The sequence below is a fragment of the Corvus moneduloides genome, chromosome 1 (assembly GCF_009650955.1).
Source record: "Corvus moneduloides isolate bCorMon1 chromosome 1, bCorMon1.pri, whole genome shotgun sequence".
In the NCBI taxonomy this organism is placed as follows: domain Eukaryota; kingdom Metazoa; phylum Chordata; class Aves; order Passeriformes; family Corvidae; genus Corvus; species Corvus moneduloides.
Window position 1 is genome coordinate 122,160,868 of NC_045476.1, and position 27,924 is coordinate 122,188,791.

At 40.3% G+C, this 27,924-nt stretch overlaps 1 protein-coding gene across 1 annotated transcript in view; it reads right to left on the bottom strand.

Annotated features, from left to right (window-relative positions):
• The window catches only part of ALKAL1 (ALK and LTK ligand 1), a 36,734-nt gene extending 17,365 nt beyond the window's left edge, over positions 1-19,369 (bottom strand). The window contains exons 1-2 of the mRNA XM_032125137.1: positions 19,284-19,369; positions 18,065-18,408 (exon numbers count right to left, since the gene is read on the bottom strand). Coding sequence (XP_031981028.1) covers positions 18,065-18,398 — 334 coding nt within the window. The 5' untranslated portion in view covers positions 18,399-18,408; positions 19,284-19,369. The remainder of the gene's footprint in view (positions 1-18,064; positions 18,409-19,283) is intronic.
• Positions 19,370-27,924: the final 8,555 nt, after the last annotated feature.

A 27,924-nucleotide genomic window follows, 5' to 3' on the forward strand; every position in this document is an offset into this window, starting at 1 on the left:
TGGTCAATTTATCCTCTCAAAGAGTAGACATAAACAGTATTCTAATCTCTCTGGACTTAACTGCTGTCCATACAAATTATAACTTTATTTATAGAGAATATTTGGAAGGCACATTGCGATATATGATTGTACCTCATTAGTCAAGTCCTAAAATGCTAGTTCTGTTCCCATGTCTGATAAATGCTTCCATGTTTAATTTTTTGTCCAGGCTGAAACAGTGCTTGTAAGGATACTTAAACCAGTGACTTAACATTTACTTTCCTTGGTATTCATTCCAGTAATATTTTTCTGATGTGAGGACGGCAAATAATATTTTTTAAATGCAGATTAACTGATATATCTTCAAATTCTCCCAACTTTAGATATGAACACAATATCTTGTCTTGTACATACAGAATTTTAAGTTTTTATTCTGGAATATTCATCAGGAACTCAAGTAATGAAGTGGGCTGTGACATCAGGCAGTTTAGAAGTACAACAGAATGACCCCAAAGAGAAAGCCTAACAGGGTCTGCTTTCATAATGGTTGATGAAGTTTACCATGTCAGTCACCACTGTCAAGAGTATTACATTAAAAAAATCACTGTTGTTATTAACTGTGCTAAAGATGGGTGTAAAAGGAAGCACTAGCTTCCAAAATCAGTCTGGCATTTAGTCATGATTTCTATTTTTGTCCTCTCTTTGCTCTAGAGTCAACCATTCATTCTTATCCCAGAACGTCTACTCACGTATGTCCCGTCTCTCCTACTCACCCTTGTAAGTCTTATCTCCATCAGCTGCTCCCTTAAACCCAGGGGGATTAATGTCCACAGGGCATACAAGAGTGTAGCTGCAATCAATTTGGTTCTACCAAAATTGCAGTATTGCAAATACTGAACATTTAAAAAAATGTGTGAATTATTGTACAAAGGGATTCCTAAAACTGACAAAAAACCCAGATAAGGACACCTACAGATGGTAGTAAAATGTGAAAATGAGCACATTAAAAACATACAGAGAGCAAAGGCATACAGCTTTCCCAGTTCAGCACACTTAGTTTTTGTCTGTAGATCTATGTTTGTATGTCCTCATAAAATTTGTTTGATGGATTGACATCTGCACACTACAGATGTGAACAGATTTGAAATATTTCAAATTTCTCATTATTCACCTTTTGCTTGGAATGGAATATTTGTTATTTCTTTTAAGATTTCTAAATATAGTCTTGAAATTTTATTTGAAGTGCTGCCTTTTTACAGAGACCAGAGACAAATTCCACTCTCACTGATGGTTGTATACTCCCTCTCACTCATCAACACCCCATTCATGTAATTTCAAGAGAATTATGCAAGGCATTTTTTACCCAAATAGTTTTCAGCTGTCCTGTTATGACAGAGACCTTCAGGGGGATACCAAGAAAACAGATGACAAATGTGAGACACTTAATTTCAGTTGGATTAATGAAATTTATTTGAGCAATGGTGCAGTAAACTTTATCAACGCTGTTATAAATAGTACGAAAGATTCTGCACATACTATTATATAAATAGTAACACAAAAGATGGGACTCAAATCTTTCTTCAAGAATATAGGGGTACTTATTTATCTCTAATAACTGATAAACAGGCAAGACAAGTCTTACATTAGCTAGGCACATTCCATTTCTTTGGAAAAGGTTATGACCAAGATTCTCGGATGTGCTTCCTGAAATAGCAGATAGCTGGATTCAACAAATACAATAGATTTCTGCCAAATTATTCGAAGTGTGAAATCCAATTTTAATTCAAAATAACTATCTCAGTTATGATTTATGTCCTATCATCCCCATTGGGTTATGGCTTATGAACACCTAAGAGGGATAATTTCTCCTTAAATCCCTACTACTACCTCTCTCCTGGAGTCCTTCTGATTAAATGCTACATCTAACCTAAAAATGACACAAGCTTGTAAACCATGAACCAAAACATGTTCTTAAACCTTGAGAAGAAATATATTTATTTGCTACAATGTTTTATTCCTAATTCCCCTATTCTTTGTTTACTGCAAATCATTAAATGGAGTCAGTTTCAGAACTAATTCAATTTACTTACTACTAGATTACAAAGGAGTACATGGGATTAGAAATTAAAGTCTCAAACTCCTTGCCACATTTCTGGCAAATCTGTAAGTAACATCCTACTGATTCAGCTAGTTTTTATGAAAGAAGTGTCCATTATCCAGGCCCTTTTTGGATATTTCAGACTGTAAAACATCACTGTTTTTAGGAAAAGCAAATGAACTTTGGTGTACATCATGAGACAGATAACTTTTAAAGCAGTCCATTTTTTTCAAGTTTCTCTTTCTGAAGCACCAGAGCCACAATTGTGTTGCTGTCTCAGAAGGCGTTATGTGCTCATTTCTATTCTAAATTTATATTCTAAATTTGTGCTCATTTGTATTCTAAATTTCCTTCACTGCTGCAGTTTTCTCTCCATTCATCTGTGGTAGAAAATGAATGAAGTCCTTTTTGAGAAAACAAGACCCTTAGTCCTGTAATCCTTGTACCTCTCTATTAAACATCACAGGACACAGTGAGAGCAGATTGCCCTGGCCAAGGATGCTGTGCTATTGCGGCTACTATCATGGCAGTCTTGCTGGCACAGCCCATCCCAAGCACAATCTGTGGGAAACCTGCCTTCTTTCATGCAAGTGGAGGGAGGTGAAGTGACATGAAGTCCTCTGAGACAAACTTTTGTCTCCAGGGTTTTCTATGCTTCAGGTGAAATCAGGTTTTCAACAGAAACTTTCACAAAATCAAATAATTAAGAGTAAACAAAGCAAACACATACTGATTTTACTTGACTTTGCTCTTTTTCATTTTATTGTGCTGCTAATTGGAAAGAGTACAGAAGTTCTTTCCTTTCCCAACTTTCTGACTTGAAGTCCAATGACCATCTTTGAGATACCACAACTGCTCATGTAGTCTCAGTTCCCCACTCTCTGTGATGGACATACTGTTTGAACCATACTGTTCAAAAGTAAAAGCACCTGTAATAGTACGAGGGCAGAGACTGGAAAATTCATCCAGATGTAAGAGAACCAAAGTAGGAGAAACAGGCATAGGAGCATTTGGTGTTCATCTTGTATCACTTGGAGCACTTTCAATGGATACAAGACACATTCCTACCTTTACTCATACCAACGTCAATCCTTCAGAAGCTATAGAGGAAAACTATTTTTAACCAAGGCCCTTCAGTAGCCTTAGAAGCAGAAAAGGTTGACTTGCAATCAGGGGAGGATGATACAGATCTGTTCACATCCGTGGTAAGGACCCAGACTGATACTTCCCCCACTCTTGCCCGTCCCTGCCCTACTCTTGCCAAGCCATTGCCCTTTGCCTTCTCCCCTCCCCTGTGCCCTGCTTGCCCTCCGCACCTCGTCTGGACTCTGCTGAGCTGAGTGGGAACAGAGAGTGACAGGAATAGTTCGCAATCATTGCTATGAAGACAACTAACGGCATGAACAGTAATTCCAGGGAGGCCTTCCCACCTCAGCAGAGCAATGACTATTTACGGCCTGAAAGGGCTTGCCAACATCCAGTTCAACATCCTCTTAAGGGCAACAGATTATCCCTAGAGTTGGCTCCTCCAAGACTGGGCACTGAACTGTGGGAAGGACATAACCTGAGGCTGGAGGGAGCTAACTCACTCAAGCTACAGAAGAAACATTTAATCATGTCTGAAGTGTCAGGATAGGTGGACAGGGAATGGGGAGGATAGTTTTGCCTGCTGTGAACTATCCAGGTTTTTCAACACTGGGAATATTATGCTCCTCCTCTTCCCCTCAAACTTTGATTTTTCTTTGATTAATTCACCATTTGTGAACGAAATGTAATTGATCACTGAGTGCTTAGACACTGTAATTTCTCAGAAAAAGAAATCACAGCTCACTTTTGGTGAAAAGACTGCTGTAATGGTATTATCATCATCATGAACTTGAAGAAGCTGAGCCCTAGCTGCAGTATGAATGCAAAACCCAGCACCTAAAAACTGCCCTATCTAAATCAGACTATTTCCCATAGTATCTTCCAAGTATGTCCAGAAATATGATACTAAATAAATTCTCTATGCTCTGTTCCTTTACAGTGTCATCAGTTACATGCTCCACCAAGTCATTCATCATCCAGACAGCATTTGTACAAATATATGTCAGTCTGTTAATTGGCTGTAGATGTTTCCAAACATTTTTCTTTCTGTCACATCTACCAGTATTTTACCTTGTCACTAGTATTATGTGAAGGATCTTAGCCAGGTAATAGAAATGAACTTCAATTGCACATGTGAAGCCTTCTCCCAAAACCATCCTGTTCTTCATAAATGTAAGATTGTCAGTCAGCTCCAAGAAATATAATTCTGGTTGCAACTTAAAATTCCTTTCAAGTTTTCAGGTGCTACTGTCCTTATTTGGATAGTTTCCTCACTTCTATAAAGCCTTCATGATTTAAATATTGGGTTTTATTTGGGGTTTTTTAAAAGAGAATTTTAAAATACTAAAGAAAGCATTCATTAATGTGTAATGGTGAGATTAATAAAAAGTTTTCTCCTTTTATTCACAAAAGTAACAAACATCTCTTGCATGTTCATTACAAGAAAAAAAAATCTCTATGAAGTTGTAAGTCTTTCAAAACTACAATTTCCCAAGGGGATATTTATAAGCTAATGTCTTTGAGCTGGGGCATGGGTCTAGTTCCCAAAGTGGCAGAGCTGTATTGCAAGACTACAATAAAGGGAGGAAAATACAGATACATCTTGATGTATCTCTTTGAGACTGGCATCTGTCAAAAACCACTGTCTGAACCTGGAGTCCCAGTTTCCATGGTCAGCCACAGAAGCCATTGTTTGAACGTCAAATTTTGGAATAAAAACAAAGAGCAGCCAAGGAAATGCATTCTGTTTAGACTCTTAGCTTTTGTCTATACAATAAACCACAAAGCAGTTGTGTAGAAGCAGCTCTATGGATTCTCAACTGGTACAATTATTCTAGGAGCTGGTGTACTCTCAAATAACACATTTTTGAGGACAGAAAAACACTGGAAGGAGAGTATGCCCTGATTCTGCTCTCCTTGATTTCAACAGGAGCAAAACCAGGTCTTCAATCTGTGTGTAATTCACATGATCTACTTAGCTAAACAATTAAGTCACAGCTCTGACATCTGATATTTATTTTAAGTTCTTTGAGCCAGATTCTCTTCCCTGAGCCTACCCTTTTTTCTGTTCTGGTGGCACAAAGGCTATAACAACCATGGATTTTCCCAGCTGGAGATTCCCTCAGCATGAATAAGTCTTTACCTGTCTGGCAAAATCAGCTTTCATGTTATTTCCTCCTCTATTGCACCCTCTGAATCTTTACCATACTCTTATGAGAAAGATTGAATTCCTGGGTCTGGGCTACAGCCCTCATCACTGTGCTTCAAATATCCTTAGCCTGTATACTTGCCTCTTCAAATTAAATCTATATGGTTAATTTAAAATAATCCTTAGGTTACTGTAACTGAAGTAAAAGCACAGTCTGCTCTGATGCTCCTTCTGTGGTATTTCAGAAGACACCTGAAGAGGAAGAGGATCCTTCCAAGGCATGTTACCAATGAGATACCTCAGAAGTTCTGAACTCATGAACTCCGGGTCACTTCTATCTGTGCAGGCCATGCTTAATAATTTAACCATAGTGCAAGGTCACCTCTAAAGAAAAGACCATCAATCAAGCATGCTAACTTCCCTCTCTCCACTCCAAGAGAGGAGAGGCTGCATGAAAGGATGACCTGAAGACAGGTTCAACTGAAAAATTCCACACAATCTGAAAAGAGTGTTTTTCAACCACTGCCTGAGTGGGGAACCTTATGGCTCCTTCTACATTATTGTAATGGATGCATCCAATGAGAAGAACCTTAAGTGAAACTAGTTTAATGGAGATGAAAAAAATCAGGATGCAGTTTAACACTGCTCTTATTTGAGTTCACTTTAACCAACAATGCAGTGTGGAACTGATCTACTGAGAAATGTGAATGCTCACGGGGGGACTGCCTCCTACGTGCACTGTGGGAAGTAATAGAACAATGCTAAGACATTGTGAAGGGACCACCAATTCTTCAAACTTCATCCACGTCTTTGAATAGGTTCACACTGTCGAGGAACTAGTCAAGGATCTGACTCCAGTCTCAAGATGAGATGCACTCACATCCTAACCCCTCATGCCTGTGCTCTTTTTTGATTAACTGAAACCTGGAGCTCTCCACAAGTATATGCTGGCACATAGTGTAGGCCACAGCTCTTCCCCAGTGGCACACAGCAGCCTCTGTGTGAGATATTTTCACATTATAGACTCTGCCTTGGACAGCTGAAGAGTCGTTCATTTCAGAGGCAACTGGAAACTGGTAGCAAACTGGTTTACCAAACAGGAAAAAAAAAAAAAAGTGTGGAAACTGTGGTTTCTAAGAAGAAACTAAAGGTCTCCTTGAGCATCCCACTTATTTTGTTGTATGCCCTTTAGCTACCATATAGTTGTGCTCCACCTCTGGGGAGAATTCTATTCTAAAGTGTGAGTTCCAATGAACTCTTAAAATATTCACTAAACAGCTACCTACCACATTTGTCTTCCAAGCGCAATATAATGGTCCAACAAAGTAGGCTCACAACTTCATGGGCCGAGATTGTTGGCCAAGGAAATGAGTCAGCTTGGGAGGTAAACAACATCAAAGAGAGCAACATTCAGAATGCAGCAGCCTCTTCTGATCCAATGCTTTTTAATCAGCCACTTTCCAATAATTCATTAAGACTTGAACAAAGAGATTGAAACATTGGCTTCTCCTAGGGCTTCAGTCAAGCGTAACAAAATTATAACAGGATGTATTTACAAGGTTGGATATCTTGAACTCAGCTGTAATTATGTGTATTAGTAATTCTTCAATAGCTGCTCAGAAAGCATATTTGTATTAGTTAATCCTTGCCTGTGGAGACCCTTATATTAGCTTGGCAAAAGAACATTAAGAAGGATGGATTTCTTTTTTTCCCTCTCAGCAAATCCCTATTTCCATCAGAAAACGCTGTGAGATAAAGAAATAAGCCAAATGTAGTGTATATGGTTACTTTTTTGCTATTGCTATTAGCGATCACTTTAGAAAACAGTTAAAACTAGAATGGATAAGGGTCTAGGTCAACATATTCTGTTGTTTTCATTTGAAGTATAAAAACTTATTTAACAACTATACTTAGCATTATGAGATTCTGGAACAGCACCACACACATACAGATTAGCATTATGTGCATACTTCACCTTTTTTCTTTTCTCCTCTGTCAGAGATGTGAACATGGAAAACACTAAAACATATATTTATTTTGTCCAAACTGGCACAAAAAGTAAAGAAAAAAATCTCGAAACTATTACAGATCTGATGTATGACTTTATGCAAAAGATCCCTCTTTTTTTAAGAAAATCTAACAAACAGGATAGCATATCCCTCAAACAATCCAAATGAGAAAATGTAGCGTATTATGAAACCCTTGCTATTTTGAATACTAAAGCTGTGAATATGTACTTGCCCCTTTCCAAGAAGAAAGCTGCATTACCATACTAATTGTTCATTAAACTTACAAAAGGATAATTCACTGAAAAGATTGAGACATATAGGAAAGACTGGTCAAACTATTCAAGGCATTATTTACTGAAGCTATCTTTCCCTATTCATAATTTTTTTTTCTATAACAGAAAACAATTTCCATTAATTCACCTATCAGCTACTTGGAATCACTAAACTATCACGGGAGGTATTTCAGATGAATCCAGAGACTCCAAATTATGCCTGGGAAGTTATTGGAGGGCTCCTGACTGAAGGCAAAACCACTCTTAGAATAAGATACAGAGACTACATATAGATAAGTATTAAGAGGAAATTCACTTTGTGCAACTCTGCAGGACTCTATGCAAAGCACTCTGAGCTATCATGGCTGGTAATAAATGTAGATTCTGGAATATTTGCATAAATTAAACACAAGAACAGCTGCAATACATCAAAGGCAATATATGAACTAGTTGAATGGACTGAATGAAAACTGATGACATGTGCTTAACTGCGTACAAGCCAAACTCAGCACTGACAAACACAGGCAAACTCTACTGGTGTGAAAGGAAATAGAATCGAGTTTGCCAGAGCTTAATTAGACCCTGCTCTTTTTTCTAAATATGCATAGGCTCCAGGTTGATTGCTGTGCAAATGATAATGTTTAACTGTACTTTGCATTTCCTGTGCTTATTTTAGGAATGTTTCTATTTCTTTCCAAATTCGAACAGATACAGAACTACCACAAATGGATTAATAATACACCATTTCTCCATTATAAATACTTTATCCCAAACAACGGCTTTAAAGGTGTTCCCAGTGATCATATGTCAGGCTTATACTCAGGCTGAGGTCATTTTACCCTATCATAGTTGCATAAGGAGACCACTTATAACGTATAACTAAGATCAAAATATTTTGAGTGTTACATATAAATGAATCAAAGATAGTGAGCTACTTAGACATACTAATACTGGAGGTTTTATCGTCAAGGATCATAAACAGGTGTAACATACATGCAACCATACATTTCAGTGGGCCAAAAGGTGCTGAGCAGAAACAGCTGACCTTAAAAAAGCAGAAAACACTTTCCATATCTTGGTACTGAGCAACTTTAACCTTTCCCTGATTTTTTAATACCATTGTCACAGTTATAATATTCTGGGATTCTGAGATAGAGTGTAACTGCAGAGAAAGTGGTACCCTTAACACTTGAGAGGTTTTCTCTTTATCCTAAGATAAGACTTAACATGTTTGTAACACTTAATCTCCAGATTTTCTCCTTTTTTTCACTCCTTGTTCTGACAGGAAAGGAACAGCTATCCCAGCCAAAAGTAAAGAAGGAGAAGCAAGGCTTTTCTGGAGGTGCAGCTCAGTTCTGGGACAGTGGACTTCAGTATAAATGTGTAGTTTGGATTTGCATCAAGGATTTTGAAAGCCCTGACTTCATCTTATATAAGTGATCCTCCATATTTCCATAGAGCTGAATCACATATACACACATGGAGTGACTCCACCATGTAGGTAATGTGGAGTCACCCTGTTCACGAGAAGTAGATCTGAGTGTAAATTTGCTGTACCTTTGCTAGTCTTATACACACAAATTATGTATTTTATAGTAATCCCTTTTCTGAAAGAACGAAAATTGCCTGATATCTGGAAAAGTGACTTGTTACTGAATAAAGGGGGAAATCTGTATATGTTAACTTCCCATACAAACTTGGAACTTGATCTTATAACAATGGGAAGCCCAAATTGTGGTACCTTGCTAAATTACTACTGACTAACAGGTCCATTCAAAATTCAGGCGCATAGTATTAAATGCAAGCAATTAGCCTACTCTAGATTGTCTTCTGGCCCAGAAGATCTCCCTGGAGACCATGAGAAATTCTCATAATTAGTATGTTTTGGCCATAACTCTTTGTCTACTATGTAAAAGACAAGTTCTGAAATCTTTCTCCTGAATTTCCTAAACTGAAATTTCTGTGACAGCAGAGAAGTCTCTCATGTGTTAGGCATGCTATGTCATTAGCAGACAAAGAAGTAATTACTCTATCATGATTAGAGTAATAACATCACAGCTATCTCCTTACTCATTTTAATCCAATGGGATTTAAGGGTTTTACTAATCCAGGGCATACATCCACCACTGCCACATACACTGACAAGGATGCATTTTCTAACACTTCATTTCAAAGGTTCTTATTACGGAAACACATCATAAACAGCAAAGGTTAGGGAAGAAAAAGTTTCGGACTGTTTTCCAGTAGGGTTTTATTTTGCTTTTCACTTTATTTTACAGGCTTGAGTGAAAAAGGAGAAAATAATTTGAGTAGCAAAGCCTTAATTAGATTTGTGCTATGTCACTCAGGATTCTGTCTAAAATCTGCAAGGAACATGACAATGATTGCTTTGCTGATCTAACTGTAAACGTTTTTCTTTAAGTTAAAGACACAGATTTCAAATAATGTAGTAAGATAGCATGTACTAAAATGCAACTAAACCAATTTACTTGGATTGAGAAAGAAAGACTTAGTAGGCTTTTAAAAAAACATCAACAAGAAAATTTTTTTAAAAAGTTTAAATATTCTTTGTATTCAAAACTGTGCCTTTACCATGAGTGGTTTTTGCTTGACTGCATACATTTTAACTGTATGTTTAAAAACAAAGTATTATGATCAAAAAGTAGCCACAGTTTGTAACTTCAAACAGTATTTTTCACGGGTGTTAAAGCTTGTATTAAACACATTTTTATGCACTGTTTTGGTAAAATCAGTGGAGCACAGCACATAAATGATTTTTTGCACAGCAGACATAACAAAACATACAATAATATAAAAATGGCCACTAATCAATCAAATGCTTGGATCCTTCGTGTGTTAAATCTTGTTTATAACCTAAAGAACTATGCCCTCAGTAGGCAATCAATAGCCAATTAAACCCCTCACTAGAGCAACTGTTTTCCAATTGACCGACATTAAAAACCCACCAAACTTGAGTAAATAGCCTGTAGGACTTCCACAAAAGTAGTAACCTCTAATTCACAAGTGACAAAATGAAGCAGTCATCCTTAAATTGAACAGAAAAGCCTAACCATCAACCATCAAAACCAAACATAAGCAACAGCTGAGCCTTCTTTTTTTTTTTCAGTACAATGTCACCTGAATGCATGCAATGAAAAAGAAGATATTTACTGTGACTATTAAAGTGTATTTATGTGGTATGTTTTAAAGCAAGTGTTACAAATTATTAACATAGGGTATGGTCACATTTCAGTTTTTGGTTTTTTTTAACTTCCGTGAAATGTAGGAGCTAAAACTCCAAAAATTTTAGTTCCCTGGAAAACAGATGTTAATAAGGGGGATATTTTCCCCTTCCTACAAACTCCTTTCAGATCACTTGGAGAGATCTTCTTTAACAATAAAATTATCCCAATGCAGACAGTGGCCTTACATATACTTTAGGCATGGAACCAGTCACCCCCTTCTCTCTGCAGCACTTCAGTGGCTCTTTTTGTAGATGGTGCATCTTTCTCGGGTACCTCACTGGTTATGAAGTTTTGCTTATAGATTTCCACAGTGACTACTATTATGCAATTGTTTTTATACTGTGATAAGCACTTTGAAAAATATAAGCCTGTCTTGGGGTGACTTTATGATGTGTAACCCATATCACTGCCCTATGCCCAGAACAAAGCCTTTGTAAGTCACACTGGTAACTCTTAAATCACATGTGGGTCTGAAACATCACATCATTCTCATGCAAATTGCCCTCAAACCCTATTAATTAGAAGAGGAGTCTGTGTGCCTTGATGTATGGATGTATGTATACATCTCTTCTTAAATCTCTCTCCCTGTATACATAGTTATTTAAAAAGCAACATCATCTCCACACATGAAGCAGTGTATTTTCAAGGCTAAAGGCTATTTATCAAAAATAAATGTATTACAAAGCCTTACACCCTGTGCACTGTCATTCTCCCACTTCTCAGAGGCTTTCCCTGGCAGACTAACACCTGAAATAACAAACCACAAAAACACAGAGACCTGCCATTCTTTTCTGATAGAAAAATCAAATTGTGCCTAATGGAAAGAAGAAAACCACACGAAATATATCAGCTCTTTAGTTTGCTCACAGGCTCAGGGCCAAGCTGGACTAATTCAAAATGCATGCTGCTCCTGAATTACAGATAGTAATGCAGGAAGATCTACTTTGAAACAAACTTCTGTTTTCTTTGTTGCTCTCTTCCCTGCATATTGGAGGAATCCTGGCATACTTCAGGCCCAATCCTGGTGTAATACAGTGAAAATTCTGACATTCACTTTTCTGGAGCCAGAACTGCACACATTAGTAATTGTGTGTCTTGTCACGCTAAATAGAAGTTTTATAAAAATATGAAATAGGACAAAAACAAAATCCAGAAGATGTCCTCATCTTGATTAAAGCAATAGCTCAACAGAAGAGCTTTTCTATGTGCTGACATCCTATCTTGCTCCTGAGACAGCACAGTGCACTCTGAAATGTTTGCTGCTCAGGGTACTGCAGTTCAACAAGGCTTCTCCCTTATTGTGCCAGGACAGCACATCTCAGATATCGAGTGCCCTTCGCTGGGATTAAAGGGAATGAGAGGAAAGCCCCTTGGAGACTACTTCATCTGAAGGATTGCTCTGATGTACTTCATTACATTTTAAGTCTCCCTGTACGTAACAACTACTTTTTTTTATCTTTGCTCACTCCCTCATCAGCTCTCAGAGTTGGTCCAAGGGCTTGACATTCTCCACCATGATATGGAAGACTTATGGCTTATCCTAGATTTCAGATGTCTTTTGTTCAGTGGCCTGGCTCTACTGTCTGGGAATTATGTTTGCCAAACATAGAGTATTGCTGCTAAAAGGCATATTACACAATACCCCTAAAAACCCATGCAGGCAGGGAAAGGAATGTAGCAGTGGTGTGACAGATAGCAAAGCAATCACAATCATGATTGATTCAAGCACTGCATAGGACTGAAGGCTGAAGGAGTATACAATCTCAGCACCATTTGGGATTTCCTTTCATCAAAGGAAATGAAAATTCATCCGGCCCACTTGTATTTTTTGGGTGGAACTGACACCTAACCGTGGTACAAGCAGAGATAATGGTTATTTCCACTGAACTCACTGGGACTGTTTATATTTCTGCCTCATGGTGTGGCAAGACCCTGACAGCCCCTCCAATCCTGGCTCAGTAACCACTGGCCTGGGAAGCGTATTGCCCTATGCAATCTTCACTCCCTCCAGCACTCAAGCCAGTTGCCCTGTCCCAAGGACACTGCCATATAGATGTTCTGCTGAGAGGAATAGTATTTGATATTTAATTACCTTTGTTAATCTATGAGAATATATTTTCTTTTAGTCACTAGATCTGGAATATACAAACTTAGAATTTATTTCCATATCATGTCCACCTCATTAAAAATAAAGAAAAACAAGCCCCTAAACCATTTGGAATACGGCTTATACTAAGCTTTCAAAAGCAGAATATATTTGCCTTGTTTTGTTTCAGAAAAGCCTACCTACCAGCTTGACTGTAAAAATAATTGATTCAAAAATGTCAGTTATAGAATGAGGAATGATTACTACAGATCACAAGAATTTATTTGGACTGTTTTAATGTAACAGTTATTCTTTTTTTAAACCAATTTCAACCACTATTTTGCTAATTTCTAAGATAATGTTTGTTTTGGTAAATGTGATTTTGGAGAATGTCATTTTTATTAACTCTCATCTTCTTTTAAGTCTCCTGAATGTGTTAATTCCTATTAACACAATACAGTAAGAAAGGAAAAAAAAAAAAAAAAAGCTAGCTTATTAACAGAAATAATAATCAGATGAGGCTTAAGCATTACAAAGAACTCTGTGTTATGTCATGCCATACATTTTAATTTCTTAGAGACAAAGTTTACATTCCTCAATGGTCTCCTTTTTTTATTCCAGATCTGTAATTACATTCACTGAAGCAGTTTAGTATTAGGCACAGCAGGTCTTGTAGAATTAGGGACTTCCAGCTGTAACTATCACCACACCTACAGGAGATCTTTTTAAGTGAGGAAAAAAACCAAAACTTTTCTTACACCTTACATAGGATACATGGGTTTGATTTAACCCCAAACTAAAATAAACCTCAAATGTATCTTTCAAATCTAATTCATTATGAATAATGGTTAAACTAGCACTATGTCATAGGACAACTTACAGTTTTCTGCTGCTGATGTGTAAGAAATTTTGGCATAAAACTGAACTCCTAAGTGTAATCTCAAAGTTTAAATATTTTGAGGGCCAAATTCTCTCCTCTGATATGTTATTCTAAATCTGAAGTAGATATGCTCAGGAGGCTAATTTGAACATACTCATAAACTGAGAGCAATATTTATCTTCATTCCTTCATGCTTGAAAAATAACTACTCAAAATGTTTTAAAATGTCTTGTTGGTCTCCCAGGACAAAAAAGAAATTTCAGCCCCCTAACCCTTGTAAGTTTAGATAGCTCCTTTCTCCACTGTGGTGGGCAATAGGTAAGGAAAGAACAGACAATGCAGATTTTTTTATTTCTCAATATTTCTTTAAATCTAATTACATGGAAGCTATTCTGGTTTTGAGGAAAGTGTTTGGATAAATGTAACAAAGAAAATCTAAGAAGAATGACAAACTATTCTAGTTCCCCTGACTTGACATCCAAAAATAACCTGAAGCTGAATCTTCTCTTTGTGAAAATACATGTTTTCTTCATAAAAAAAGCTGACCACAGTTATGCATCAGAAGCAGGGGATAGTTATAAAAAAGATTACCCATTGAAGAGCTTTCATCACTAAGCTTAAAACACTTTGAGACATCTCTTAGTGAAAAAAAAAATCACACTCAAGCATAGAAACTTCATGGAAATCAGGCAAGTAAAGGATGTTACGACAGAAAATTTAATCCCACTGGATATAATAATTCAAAGGAACAATTTGTATTTTTAGTGACATCCTACCAGGAATCCTAGAAAAAACAAAGATTGCTTTTTGGTTTGTTGGAATTTCATCTAAAGGTACTCTTCAGAGTAAGTGCTCACTCTCCTTAATCAGGTCACCAAGAAAAACAGGGACAGATCTGTGTCAGATAAGACTTTTGAACATGTAGGGATAAAAGAGATAAGAAGTTAAGACAGCTGAAGTGATGGTGAAACTGGTATCTCTATTGCATATGTGAGTGTCCTGGGTCCTACAAGAACCATGACACAAATTTGCTTATGGTTAAGAAGCACATGACATGGAATATAACCTTGATTATTAAGGGGGAAGAAGGACCTAAAGAGTCCTTTCCAGGCAGGTCACAGCATCTCACTGGCCCAACACAGCAGGGCAGGTTTGAGTGTCCACTCTACTTCAGTCATGCCCCTTTGCTCTGTGACAAAACCACATGAAGTAGAGCACAACTCTTATTCCCACGGCATAGCTCTAGCCCAGAACCTGTCTGTGAACCACCTGCTAGCCACATCCAGATGGCATATCACAGACCAAAACCACTCTCACTTTTATATCCTACATATTCATCTATAACTGAGTGGTACATGTACCATGTCTGACAGTTAAGGGTTTCACTCTTCTTTTTCCTGCCTCATCAAAGACACCCTATAGGTGCTGTGCTTTCCCATTTGGCCTGAGCTAAATGAGCGGGACCCCATAAAACTACGGAGGAGGTCCTATCCCCTCTCAAACCTCACCCCTGGATATGTGCTGCAGCCACTCACCCTGTGCTGCTCCTAGAATTCACCCAGTGGTACTCCAGGTCAGCTTTCTCACTATACAAATAGTTAACCAAGGCCTTAAATGAAATAAAAGAAAGGTGAGGGTGGAGGTGCGGCTCAGCGAGTGGCTAGACTAAAGCTGGAGAGAGTCCTGAGAGTGAAGGAATGAGAGAACAGGAGGGGAAGTACATTTCAGTACTCCTGCTATTTAACTCATTGATGATACAGAGTAGCATCCTCAGAAAATAAAAAAGAAAAAGAGAAAACACACAGAAATTATTTGTCTTGCATTCTCTGTTCTGTATACAGCACTATTCCGGATGCTTTTTTGTTTCAAACAAAAGAAGTAATTAGCTGCTCAACTGTCTTTTAAATCAGACACTTGGGTTTGATTTTCAGCAGCTACAGACAATCAAAATATGTAACTCCAGTTTCAAATGCTTGGCTGAGTACTCCACTGAATGCAACGACTTTCCTGTCTGAGGGGAAGATAAGCTGCTCTGTTCAGCTGATGAACAGGTAATACCAGCTGGAGTAAAAAGCTGCCATTAATGTGTTGGTGACAGGCGTTATAAAAAAAAGAGTTAATGACTTGTAACAAAAGCTGTGTCACATTCTTCTATCCAACAAAGCAAGTACACACCATCACACAGGTGCTAATTTGTATCCTTGGTATTGGTAACTAAAAATGAGATGAATCCAAAAATGTGACTATTATTTAAACTGTAGATCTGCTCTTTCAGGCTGAAGAGAAAGCTACCTTTGTGGCTGCCCATAGGACACTGCACCTACACTGGGGACAACTGGAGAATTTCTCTAAGGAAGTTCAGCTGTTTCTTTTGTGTACAACATAATTACTAAAAGTAACAACTAACAGAAAACAAAATCTTACAGTGTATAAAACTGATAGATTCAAGAAAATTCGCCTTCAAAATTATATAAATATTATGAAATATTTATGCTTTCTATAGTTAAAAGAATTATTTAGTTAAGAGCAAATATCTCACATAGGAGATGCTGTTGTCTAAAATAGAATTTTCTTCAAGCCACCTGATACTAGTAGTTATTCCAATAATTATTGCAAAGTATAAACCTGAAAGTAATTCTCAGATTTATACTATTCTGTCTTTCATTCTCTTGAAAAGAAGAATGTAAGCCTTCATGTATTCTGCCTTGAAAAGACCATTTAACATTTTTTTCTTGGGCTGAGGTCTTGCCCACAGCACATAAAGTATTCAAGCCACAGTAAATAAACACCTCTGACCAGGCATGCTGATAACCTGCACCATCTTTTCCAGTCAGCACACAAATCTGTGGCAATCTGGTTTGGGTTGGTTTTCCATAACTACCAGAGACTTTACAGTCTGAAAAGGCAAGAATATCTGGAAGTTCACTGGAATATCTGGAAGTTCACTGGAACAATATAACCCCTTAGTGATGTACAGTCCAATACCTGGAGCAGATCACACTGAGAAGCTTCAAGGCCAGAGCATTGATTACTTCTTGATTGATAAATTTTGGCCCAGTTTCCTTAGAATGTGCAGCAATCTCCCTGTGCAAGTGCTGCCCTACCAATCAGTTATTCACCTATTAACTTCTGAATTTGTCATGCAACTTCAAGATTTTCCAAAACTAGGCTTAATTTCCTTTAAAACGGACTACTGAACAGAAAAGAGTAAGTCTACCAGTGAGACTTGGGCAGGGCTGCATCTCAGCTTCATCCATTGCCAGCCATCAGCCACAAGGGCGCTCTCCAGGGACAAAAATCCCTAAGAAACCGCACTTCCCTGGGTTCCCTCAGTTTGGTTTCTCTCCAGCAAGGTCTGTGACAGGCAACAAGAGAAAAAATATTAGTGGGCTACAGCCAGGGACAGTCACTAGATTCTCCTTTTTTTGCGGAACTGCACCATCCTAACCCATGCAAACTCCTCAGGCAGCTCCGCTCCAGTACGAAATGTTTTTGCGTGGCTCTGCATCAAACCTAGCAGTGTCAGTCTCCTAGCCAAGGACAGTGTGAGTATCAGCAGGCAGCTGTGCTTGGCCCTGAACTGTCCCTGCTGTCACTGCCAGGCCTGGCCCGTGCCAGTTCTGGAGATGGCTCCCTGCCCCAGTCTGAGCATCCTCTGAAAGGTGAAATAAGCCCTATGCCCAGCACAGTCTGGATCTTCTGCACCTGCCCTGCAAAACTAGAGAAGTGCATCACACTCTCGAGAAGCAGCAAAGTTGAAGAGGAAGTTTAAAGGAGTACGTCCAGACAGCTGTCGCTCAGGTTGGTCATTTATGCTCTTTGTGCAGATCAGAGGAGCAGTCCTAAGTTTGGGGAGAAACGGGGCCCCCAGTGCTGCGCTGCAGTATAGGGAAGTTGGAAGGCTTGCTCTGAGGGATCAATGGTGGCCGCAGCTGACCTCCCGGCCGAAGGTGCCGAAGCCCCAGTGACCCTCTCCTGCCTTCCGTCTCGGATACCCCCACAGCTTCAGCTGAGGAGCGGGGCTGGGCTGCGCTGCCCTCAGGGGGGTCGAACTCAGCAAAGGCAGAGCCCACCTCGTGGCAGCTCCGGGACGATGGCAGGGCATCCCCCGACCCGCTTTCCGCTGGCCCGCTCCCTGCCGCAGCGGGATGCGCCGGCAAAGGAGCCGTCGGGCTGGGCGGCTGGAGGAGGTGGCAGGAACGGGATCCGGAGGGACTGCACCCCCGGGCTCCCTGCGCGGGGCAGCGCGGCGGCTCTTACCTCCGTGCCGGGCGGCGGCGAAGACCCGCGGGGGCGGCGGAGCGGCGGCGGCGGCCGGGGGCGGCCGGGGGGCGGCGGCGGCCGCGCGGGGCTCTGCCGGGGGGGCACTGCTGCCGCTGTACCGCCGGGAGATCACCCGGTCCCTCCGCGGCGGGCGGGGCGGCGGCGGGCGGCCGTCGTCGCCCAGGGCTTGGAGGAGGATGTCGAGGAGCGCCCCCCGCTCGGCTCCGGCGGCGGGCACGTCCCTGCCCTCGGCGCCCGGCGGCGGCCCGGCCGAGGCCAGCAGCAGGAGCACGATGGCGGGCAGCGCCTGGCGCTTCTTCGCCCCTCGCATCTCTGCGGCGCTGGGAGGAGGCAGACAGCGAAGGCGGTCAGCGTTGGGCCCGGCCCGCACCCCACCCGCCCGCCCCCCATGCCGCGCCTGGGGGCACCGCCGCTCCCGCACGCTGGGCCGGGCGAAGCCCGCGGAGCGCCGGCGGAGGGGGCGCGGAGCGAGGACCCGACGGGCCGGCACCCCGCAGTGCCGCCACGCTCGCCCAGCTCCTCGGAGAGTGCGTTTAATAGTCACGGATTAGGGCAAGGTTATTAACCGCGCCGCACATATTCGCGGTACAGGGTTTTGCAGGGGATTTGCTCGGCTCCCTTTGCCCTTGGAGTCCCCGCGCCCGCGGGTGCCTCCTGGTTCTGTCGGCGGAGCAGGGCGGCGGGGGAGCCCCCACAATGGGCCAGCCTTGTCCAGCCACCTTGTGCTCCACCCGAGGAGCGCCACAGCGGGGGGTTCGGGGAGCGAGCACGGACGGCAGGGGGATGGAGTTCAGTGAGCGGAGAGTTACATCGGAACTGCCGCAAATCAGGGTGTAAAGGGCGAAAACAATTACCGCAGGCTGGGGCTTCGAGAGCAGCCCTTAATGCCCTAAGTAAGCTAGTCTAATTACAGAAAACGGGTAGAATTAAGAGGGAGGGAGGCAAATTCTGTTATTTACAAACTGTGTTCTAGTTGGCCTGCCTTGCAAATCCTCTTGGGCGAAGGAGTTAATCGGAGCCTCAAGGGAGCCGGCTCTCCCCGACGGCTCGGGGCTCTCCCTTCCTCCGCCGCCGCCGGGGCGCACGGCAAACCCGATGAGTAACCGGGCAACGACCCGCGGTTGGCTCCGGGGCAGCGACACCCCCTCGTTCCACACCAAGATCCCCTCCAGAGAGCCGGCGGGAGGCCGCTTACCTTCAGGCGGAGGCGAGTCCGGCTGGGTGCGTGCGGGCTGGGGAGCGAGGTCCTGTGCCGCCGTCGGAGAGCCCGTGTGCCCGCGGAGGCTCCGCCGGGCGCGGAGTGGGGCGCTCGGTGCTGCGCCCGGAAATGGGGGATGCGCCCTCCAGGGCCATGCGCTTCTCTTATATAGTCCACACCGGCGTACTCATTTGAGTACTATCGACTTTAGGTGGGTGGCAGTCGATGGAGACACCTCTGGTAATCACTCTTGGGCTCAGAGAGGGTCTTTTCTGACAAACTTCCTCCTCCCCGATTGTCCCCCGGTGGATGGCAACTGAAAGCTGCGTTTGAAGTGACTCTGATCTATTTGTGAAATTAGATTTCCCTGAAGATTGGGGAACGCTTACTAATAAAGCTGCCGGCTCAAGAGATTAAAATGTGCTTTAACTTAGCGGGATTCCCTTGGGAGTACAACAAGGAAACTAATTCTCCCCTTCTTTTATTGAACCAAGAAGCCATGAGCAAAGTCTGAAGTGTGTATAAATTCGGTTCTGTTTTGATGGTAAGGAAAGTGGTAATCTGTCTTCGGCAGGTGAATTCATGAACTACAAACCTTGTAAAAGTTTGCTTCTTCAAAACAGCTTTTTTAATTTTTGACAATGAGACTTAATGAAAAGTTTGCAAAAAAGGTAGTAACCTAACAAAACCATTAAACCCACAGGTTAAAAAACTTGCCTCCTAAAGCCCTAAATAGATCAGCCAAAAATTAGTGAATAGAATCTCAACTTTCAGAGAGCACTTGAATTCAGGTGCTCTCGACAGACTGAAAAGCAATACACATTTTTCAGATTATACCAGACAATATTTTATGTTGGTATTTTGCAAGTATAACTCTGTCATAAGTTACCACTTAGATATTTACTTAATAAGAGTGGGAGAAAAAGAAAAAAAAATGAGATATCCTTTAAGATGTGAAAATGGGGAATTTAGATTTGAAAAAGATTTAAACTATTCTGAATCTGTCTGCCATACAACATTTCCCTGCAAACTATGTCTCTTTCCCCAAGTCCTTCATTCATGCCCTTCTCTGGTTATCTCAGGCAGCACACACTCAGGGCTGTATCTCACAGGGACTGTGTCATTGCTGGTGATGGGAACCAGCTTCTTCGCCACATCAGCCTATGCTTGTGCCATCCTCACTCATCTTTGGGGGTGTGATCCCACAAGATCAGAGATCAAGCCATGTTTAACTAATAAAGACTTACAAAGGGTTTTGTCACACAAATGTTTTTAGAGGTCAGCATGCTGCACTAGATACTCTGGTCTGACCTGTGGATTCCCAGGATAACTGAAGCAAAGTGCCATTCTCTCGCTATGGGATTTCCTGCTTTTGCATCTTTATTGGGTGCATATAAGGAGTTTACTTTTGTCAGGCTGATGGTTAGGCTGAGTGAAGAAGGAAAGGGGAGAAATAAAGCAGCATATTAATTAATCAGCTGCAAAATAAATCCCAAAATTTCTCTCCTTTTCTTATTTGTTTCTATTGTTTTATTATTCTTTTATTTTGCCCACAGAGACACATACTGACACCACAGAATAGGACTGAATTTTTCTCTGGAACTGCCTTAGCTCAAGCTCCTCTGCCCACCTTCATTACTAATCATGGACTAGGTTTACATCTTCTAGTCCTGGGAGCAGGTCACATGGGAAGGAAATCCATGTGGCACTGTTAAGACAGAATAATTTTGCTGCTCATAAAAACCCCAAAGTCTTTATTGGATGTCTGTTTGAGGCGGATAGCAGAATACACCTAAGGATTAAAAGCAGTATTGCAAAAGGCAAGCAAATAGTCCCTCATTTCTCACCCACATCCCCAGAGAAGATCTAGGGAGTCTGCAGACTGCCATGGCTGACCATGCAATCTTGCTGGACAACATCCCGGAGCTGCTAGTTTGGGAAAGTTTGTAACCCCTTCAGCAAAGATTGTCAAATGTCACCCCCACTTAGGAACTTAGTGGGTTCCTAAGATACAAATGCTGCTATAAATACTAAGGCCATTAAATTTCGTTCTTTAATTTACATGTTGATCATTTAGGGTTTTGAAGTTTTGTATTGGAACCCAACTAGGCCCTTTACCATTATGAGCCATCCAGGTTTACCCTTGTCCTTTACCTCTGCTGTAACTTGTTTCTCTCCTTTGGAAGACCTGTATCCTTCTTTCCTTGGATGGACATTATACCCACCCAGAGGGCAATGAACTGTTTCATAATTAGTTTTCAGTTAGACAAAATAAACAGGGAGATTGCTTAATTTCTTACCATTTTTAATGTTATCCTTTGGTATATTCAAAAGAATAATCAAGAAGTCAAGAAAAAAAGAGCGTGGGTGTCCCTGCAGAGCAGCTTGAGAGGCAGGTCCATCAGGCCTTGAAGTTACTGCAAAGATTTCCATTCACTTTTGTAGGAGTTGGGACAAGCCTTAAAATGAAAAGAACCAATTAGAACCATAGCACATCTAACTCACAAGTTTTAAGTAGCTTTTTCAGATTTTTTCTACGCTCAAGAACCTTAAAGACTTGTTTAAAAACAAAACAAACAAAAAGATTTGTTTTCTATTTTTGTGCAAAGCCTTGTCTCTTTTTAAGTCGTTTTGATATTTGAATTCATCAGAGAGCAGTTGAAAGAAGGAAGACCAGACTGCATCCAGAGGGTGATGAAGAGAATTACTAATCCTAGGCAATTTTGGCAGGATGAAACCCCATTCTCATTGGCCCCTTTGTTAGTAGCTCTAATGTTTCTCCTCATCATTATATGGAGAAAAAATCTCAGCATGAGATTTACATCAAAGAGATCCTCTTAAGGCTTCACTCAGTTTCTTATTTAGGAACAGAGAACCTGTTAGTAGACAGCCGAAATAAGTCTGGTTATTTGCTTCCTGTAGCTAATAGATTTAAACAGGTACATCACATTATTTTTTCCTGTGACATGTTCTTTTTACTTTCTGGTCTGCCTTAGCCACAAGTATATCTGATTGAACTTAAAAGCAAACTAGTTATGTCAAAGTCTCACAGGGCTGACAGGGACTCAGAGAGTTGATCTAGTGCTTTCCCTTGCTCAAGGCAGAGACAACTGTACCTATGTCATCAGGGCTCAGTTAGAAACTTTTAATTTCTCCCGTCAAGCTCAACACTTCATCACAAATCCATTAAATGAAAAATTGGTAAATATTGGTTTAGAAGTGACATTTTACCTCGGGATTTACACTGAAATATAAAAATTATCTAAATGGATTCCCAAAGCACACATTCAAATGAAAGACAGACTAAAGTAAAGATTTAAAATGTAGGTATCTTGCTGTCTCTACATAAATCTGTCAGCTGAAGATTTCCATGGCCACTCATCTAAATCAAGAAGAAAAACAGAGAAAGCCTGTTTCTGTCGAAGTTCATGTGAATTTTCTTGTTGACTTTGTTGAGCAGGGATTTAATGCAGGGTTGTTACTAAAGGAGAGGTGAGGAAGTGAAAAATCACCTCAAAAATATGAATGTATTAGCCAAGGCAGTAAATTATAGATGGCTGTTGTAATTTCTGATAAGTAGCAGAGGATTCCAGCTGTTTTCAGACAACAGCATTTCCTTAAAATCAGCGTTTTTACACAGCCATTACGTACATGCCTGTTGAGGCTCAGTGCAGAAGACTTGATCAGAGGGCCTTTTGAATACCTTTTGCAGCCCTTTATTTCTGAGAATCTACAGGGGTTTTTGCAAGTGGCTTTTAAGGCACAGGGCATGCTAATGAACTGTCTGACGGGAAGGCCATACAGTTAAAGAAGTAAAACAGTGTTACTAAAAGAGATGTGAGAATCAGTGTGAATGCTGAATCCATCTCTTAACCTGATGCTGTTTTTTGAACACTTTTGGTAGAAATATCACACCAGAGAATTGTGGCGTGTTCTTAGTTGAATTTTAGGTGGTGGGTTCCTGTGGTTATTCTGTACAATAAACATCATCATCTTTCCCATTAAAGAATAGCATATGAGTTTTATTATTGAAAACATATCAAAGTATTTGTAACTACCAAGCGATAATGATCCTTACTGGCCTTATCGTTAAGAAATTTTACCATGAAGTCACCACCTTTAAGGTTTGGGGGGTATTTTGCACCTGCAATTACGAGATAATGAGTCATTTTTTAGGCCCTTTGGCTCCCCTGTCCTCTGGAAGGCTGAGCTGGAAACATGAAGAAGCTTTTGACACAGAGATCTCAAACAATAACCTGAAAACTCACCTACAAGTTGTTCAGCAGTAAGCAAAGAGGATATAGAGAGAAAACTGAGGAGCCAAGTTTGGTAGGACTGTGAAATAAGTCCTTCTATATTCTTTTACTTTTCCTGATGCAGTTTCAATAGTGAAGGTTTTGTTTCTGCACTGACTGTCTGCAGCTGGGACTGTTCAGCTGAAGGTGGCACACGGGATAAAGCACCGAGTCTGAGTTATAGATGTTACTTCACAAGAATCTAATCCAAACAGTTTTTCTCTTAGCCTAAGTGATATTGAGAACCTAATAACAAGAAATGAACATGTCTTGCCTTTTAAATTGTTCCCTGGACAAAATCTTCTACAAGATTTTCAAAGAAGAAAAATAGAAAGACTTTAAAACCTGGTAAGATTTTCCAGGACTTGAGAGTGGTGTGCTGAGGACAACTCAGCTGGGCTCAAGGGCTGAGAAATAATCAGTCTGACCAAAGACCCTTTGAATTGCTTGCAGTTCTTCACAAGTGCTGCAACATGGAAGATATGAAGGCAATTATTTGTATTACCATGACTCTGAAGATTGACAGCTTAGCTTATTTTAGAAAATATCCAATAGTGGCTTGGTTTGTTGTCACCTTTTGATTTTGACTAGAATTACATTTAAGAAGGACAAAGCAGACCCTCCCTCACAAGAATCCTGCTGCAGGCACCTGCTGTTATCTGACCCCAAAATACCAAAAATAGATACCAAATTGTCCCACTGGTTTGAGTCTTTTTCTTTTGAACCCAGATCCTCAGCTCTGTCAGATGCACTGCAAAAGACAAAAGTTCTCTTTCTGAGGTAATGACAGCTTATTACACCTGTCATTATAGCAGCTAAAAGAGTTTATTTGCAGATGCAGCAGGTTTAAATTAAATCTCTTGCCTGGCACAGAAGACATCTTCACCATATGCCCTTTTTGACAGCAGATTCATGACTCCAACTTACTGACACCACCAAAAAGCTGACTGGTGACATGATTAACTGTGCAAGTGGCATGGCTATCCTGAGGAGATGCATCCAACCAACACGAGGACCATCACCCAAATGTTTCCTTTCAACAACATCAAGGACTGGATGACATTTTCAGGGCTTGGCAACAAGGGCAATATCAAAAATTTACACTCAAATCACGGAGTCACCAATTCAGAAAAAAAAATGTTAAATTTCATCTTGCAATGAGAGCTTTCATCAGGGGAACCTGAACTTAGGGATTTTTGTGGATGGAAACATTCAAGAGCAGCCTTCACTGAAGATGGAGAATCAATCCAGGTGTGCTGCAGCAGAGTAGTCTGAGTTTAGAGCTCACTGACCTCTACTGATGAATAATCAACTTTTAAAAAAGAAAAAGAAAATTTGGATGTAAATGTTGTGTCAGTGGGGAAAGAGGAGGTTCAAAAAGTTTTAGAAAAACTGTAGGGACCACCCCAAATGAAAAAGTCCTCCAGCTCATGTTCATGTTACTTCCAGACCAGAAACTAAGACATTTGATGCCATTCCCTACAGCAATGGTATTTTCTGATTACCTGTTACATTAAGGATAGATATCCTTAAGGATAGATAGTGGTCTCCTGTGAATCCTTGCTGATTTCTTGTCTGACTTCTCAGGAGACTGGCAAACTTTCCAGACCTGCTGCATACTGATGGTTTCAATGCAAAAGATTTCTAAGAAGCATTTGACGTTGTGCCACTTGACAGTTTAGATAAGAACTTTGAAAGTTAACACAGTCTGAATTCAGTGGATTAACTGGTTCTCTGAGGAGCTTCACACTAAAAATGTTAGTGGTGTAATGTTTATTTGAATAAAATGCACATCAGTGTTGATTTGGTAAGAGATTTTCAGCAGGAATTGGTTTTTAAACTGGAAAGAGGTAAAGAAAATGGGTGTCTGTTTTGTAGGCCAACATGGGCGCTGAGACTGAGGGTTACAATCAACCAGAACACAGCCAAATGCAGAGAGTGAAGCTCTCTGAGGGTGGATTCCTGCCTGAAAAAGAGTTGGGCAAGCAATGCTGCTGATATCCAGATCTCAGATAATACTGTTTCTCACTGATGAGACTGCTGATCAAATCTTGTACTTTAATCATCAGTTCAGACCTCAGGAAGAATAACAAAAACTGGAGAAAAATAAGGAATATGTTTTTAAGTTTGGAAAAAATACTTTAAAGCAAAAGACTCAAGTTTATCAGAAAGGAATCTCTTTAATATGGGAACAGAAACATCATGGTCATTCAGTCCATAACACCTGAAGCTGTAAGAGTGCAATAGAGACCTGCCCTCTGTATGCCCCTACAGACTTCACATGACACAGTATTATGAAATAGTCTAGAGCAAATCTGAAATGCCTGTAACAGGCCAAAAGCAAACCTGTAATGTCTGAAGGCACTTCAGGAAAAAAAATCCAGAACAATGACAAAGCCTTAAGGCCTGGTAGGAGTAGGGGGTTTTTAAAATAAACCAACCTGAGGAAGCAGATCATCCCCTTGCTATGAATGTCAGAATTCTTTTGCCTACCTGACCTAGAGGAAAAATTTCATGATGACTCCAGCCCTGGTGACTGATTTAAAGCTGAACCTGTGATTATGATACACTAGCCAAGCAGCTGAGAATTTTATAAATTACTAATGGCTCTTTTTGACATATTGTCTCCAGCTGTGAAAGTCTCCAGTGACTCAAAGGGAAGGGAAAAATACCAATCTGTTCCTCCTCTCTGCCTCCTGAGGCAAACAAGGCATCAAAGGGACGCCTAAAGAATAGCTCCTATCTCATCAGGTGAGAACATGGGGTTAAAGCAATGGAAATGAAATAGATGAGCAGTGTTCCTATAACTTCTAAATTCACTTGGGTATAGTCATTGTTATTTTTAACAGACTACTTCTAGGTCTGGCACTCTTCTGCTAGCAGGGGCAGTGGGACCAATGGCTTTATCTTCTCCCTCCCCATCCCCACCCCACAGCTTTCTTATTAAATTAAATAATGGTTTGAAGGAATATTTGACAGTAGATTTTCCTTGTTTCTTAAGATGTCCATCCTTTGATAAAAGTTACTTTTTAAAAATCTCTGCCAATGGCAGAGAAAATTCACCTTATAACAAATCATGTAGAAGTGTCTTTGGACCTTATAAATAAAATAAATAAACTGTTTAATTTGTTAGTATCAGGTTTGAAATGCTTTTAAGGACCTTGCCATGTCCCTGATCCCAACTAAATCTTTTGACAATCATAAGCGCAACTAATAAATTACACATTATGTAATTTATATGTGGTTTTTTTCTGATAAGTTTCAAAAAAACAGGCATTTAATTTTGCTTCCTTTCTACTGTATTGCAAGACTGGACTGTTGAAGAACTCAGCTCCAAAATCATATTAAAAAAATAAAAGCAGTAGATCTTCTTAACCCTCTTCAATTGTGTCCTTTTTTGTCCTCTTTTCTAGTGCCCTTCCTGCCATGCTACTCCTAAATCTAAAATCATCACATAACCTGTTCCTTCAACTGCCTCAGTTTCTCCTTGGTATACATTTTTTGATCCCGCATTCCTCTTTTCAGCCATCCATCCAGGTTTTTTTCTTTTCATTTAAAATGACACGACACTACAGCTGAAATATCAAATGTGTTCACTCATGCAGTTTTTACATGTGCCTTGTATTTCTAATAAACAGAAAGACGTTTACTATGTCCTTTGTTACCAAGGAAAAGAAGAAGAAATTAAACACACCCAAAATCTCTGCTATATATTAATTTTTGTCCTGATCTACAACAACTTAATAAAGAAGCTAAGTACCACTTTAAATGTTTTTTAATTATTTCATTTTAATAATGATTTTCATTTTGGCATTGATTTTCACTTTTTTTCTGTGGGATCCTTTTTCCAAATTGACTTGAACACTTTTAAAAGAATAAAGACTAACTGACAGAAAATCAAGCTGTGTTAATTACATGGTGTATTGTTGTTGGAGATTATTTTCAAGTCTAGTTGAAACTAATATTAAAACTGGAAGTTTTGCTGAGGTTGTACATTCCTTATTCTGAAATACTGCATCTTTTGCCACAAGTCCTGGCAGTGTGACCATATGGGAGCTAAGCTGTGCCTACCTAATAGCTTCCACTGGATCACTTTCTGTTCACCACTGAAGGGGCTCCACAATTCAGGTAACCCACTTTACATCAGTGTCATCTCTCTGTCAAAGTAGGACCACTTCTGATATAGAAAGGACCAAATGGAGCAGAAAATAAAGAAAAAAAAAACCCCAAATATCTATTAACCTTTCCAATCATGGACAGGATTAATATGAGGCACACCATGATCACAGAGTCATAGAATAACCGGAGTTAGAAAAGAAAAAGAAGCTGAACTGGCTCAAGTA